General features: G+C 41.0%; 1 protein-coding gene across 1 annotated transcript in view; it reads left to right on the plus strand.

Annotated features, from left to right (window-relative positions):
• The first annotated feature begins 270 nt into the window (after positions 1-270).
• Positions 271-2,500, plus strand: part of LOC143030556 (uncharacterized) — an 8,384-nt gene continuing 6,154 nt past the window's right edge. Inside the window, exon 1 of the mRNA XM_076193706.1 lies at positions 271-623. Coding sequence (XP_076049821.1) covers positions 389-623 — 235 coding nt within the window. The 5' untranslated portion in view covers positions 271-388. The remainder of the gene's footprint in view (positions 624-2,500) is intronic.

The following is a 2,500-nucleotide window of genomic DNA, read 5'->3' on the forward strand; positions in this document are numbered from 1 at the left end:
GTATGTATGTATGTATGTATGTATGTATGTATGTATGTATGTATGTATGCATGAATGCAAGGAAATAGAGTCCTACGGTTCAGTCCATAGGGCCTATCCGACACACACACATACAGACACACATACACTATAGGGTGTACGTGTGTGTAATGTCAGAACATTGCCTTTGGATCGGGTAATATATGTACTTGAGCTCTCAACATGGAGGGCAGGCGCTGTCGACCAACACGTGAACCAAGACTTTGGTGAATTACACACGTATCTCTTGAGGCGTCACGCCACGACATCCGTCCCGTTGGGACTCTTGGATAAGCAAGGACAAGACGGTGGGGGGAGAATGACCCGAGGTAGTTGTGCACTAGTGATCGTATAGTAGACACATTAGCTGATGACAGCTCCGCAATCCTTAAGATTAAAAAGAAAAGAAAAATCAACTGACTCGGTACCCTCCCCCTTGCAAAAAGGTACACCCAGAACGCGCCAAGAGGGACCGGCCGCCGCAAACGAGGCAAGCTACAGTATGTCCAAGACCCTTCCTCCTCCAGCTGCAGCGTCACTTTTGACGCTGGTTTTCGTACTCGTGCTGCAAATCACTGGATTGTTCTGCTTCGCGGAAGGTCAATGTAAGTTCTGAAATCACTACTATTTTTTTTTTCCTACGTGCATTCTACAATCTTTAATATTTAGGTTTATTTTTCCGTTTTCTTACAAAAATCGAAACATACTTCTGTAGTGAGCCTTACTTAATTGGTTACTTCTTACGTTCAAGGTTCTAATTTCACATTTCATATGCATAGCCCATATTTTAAATTTATTAATAATATCTATCATCTCTACAGTTAAAATTCTTTAATGACTTTCCTGGAGCTATTTTAGTTGTAAAGTATGTCTTGTAGTCAAAGGGCCAAATACTGTATAATCATCTTCGATTTAGGAACTATAAACCCTTCTGTTACAGATCTTTGCTTTTCTTCCCGATATATTGAAAACTTGACAATGTCATGGATTTGCTTTCTTCTTATTTGTGAAGTTTACACACTTTTCTACACATGCCTGTCGTTTAGAAAGGTTAATTCATTCTTGACGTTAAGAACTGTAAGTTTATACAATCTTTTACGTATGTATTGCATTCAGAAAGGATAATCATCCTTGAAGTTAAGAACTGGCAGTTTCCATTCTCTATTAAATTGTTTACCGTGGCTTCTGACCTCGTGCTAGTTTTGTCTTTGTTAGTTTATAGTGCCTTTCTCTTTATGTAGCTACCAGCTTTCAGATTGGTCGTACGGTGGTGTCGCTCTGTTCGCGTGATCAACTGTCCCCCAGGCGTATTTGGCGGTATATTGCTTCTGGTGTTTTTCTTTGTGTTCTGCTTAGGTTCTCATTTAAAATATTTGCTTAGTTCTACTAAAGCAAGGTTTACACGCTACGATAAATTGTAGCGATTTATTGTAATGAAAAGGTTGTTACAATTTGTCATTACGTGTAAACAGGAGATCGTAGCGATAAAAAACACCAAAATGTTTGATCAAACACCAGAAAAAATATGACGTCAGTCCTCGCTTCGCGAGCGAAGCGAGGACTGACGTCATATTTTTCTGGTGTTTGATCAAACATTTTGGTGTTTTATGATTTTTTTTTTATCGCTACGATCTCCTGTTTACACGTAATGACAAATTGTAACAACCTTTTCATTACAATAAATCGCTACAATTTATCGTAGCGTGTAAACCTTGCTTTAAGGTATATGTCGTTTCTCGACTATATGGTTTACCCAGGCATTCGTTCTGCGATGGTGGCGGACATCAGCTTTATATTCAATTAAACATTTGTCTAGTCCTCTGCAAGTTTCGCCATAGTGAACAAGGGTGCACTTTGAGTCGAAAATTTTGTACAGAATACTGTTTAGTACTATTGTGATGACCATGGACTTTAATTTCTTGGTCAGTAGGTGGATTAGGTCCCCGATGGTGATGGTGTTATCATGAAGAGATTTTCGTTCTTGACCTGGGGTTCTGGATTGCTTCTTTGATTCATTCTACTTTATGTAGAGCTCGGGCGATGATACCAGTTGGGAAGCAAACTATCGTAAGTGTAGTGATGTGATCTATTTCGTCTTGAAGGTATCTGATCTTTTCCTCATGCACCGTTGGTTGACCAACCTTATGTTGCGGACGGCAAGCTGACAGTCCTCCGTCCGCTAAAGACGGCCCCACGCTTTTCCTGCCCTGTTCTGACAAAGGGAAGGACGTTGATTTTTGCATTTAAGATTTCCACTGAACTGGTCAAGTCCGGATGATATTTTGCGCTGATCAAATAGGCCTGGTGTGCAGCCCAGTCCACCTCTTTGCTAGGTTGAGGTGTCTTTGCAACGGAGTCAGGTGACTAGGATAGGGGACACAAAGGCTAGCTCAATGGCCGACTTGCTGTATCTTACCACGTCAAGACCCCTAGTGTGGCCACTGTCGTTGAGGAAAACCATATCAGTTGAGTTCTAATGTCA

Source organism: Oratosquilla oratoria, chromosome 12 (assembly GCF_046742065.1).
Source record: "Oratosquilla oratoria isolate Oo_2021 chromosome 12, ASM4674206v1, whole genome shotgun sequence".
NCBI lineage: Eukaryota > Metazoa > Arthropoda > Malacostraca > Stomatopoda > Squillidae > Oratosquilla > Oratosquilla oratoria.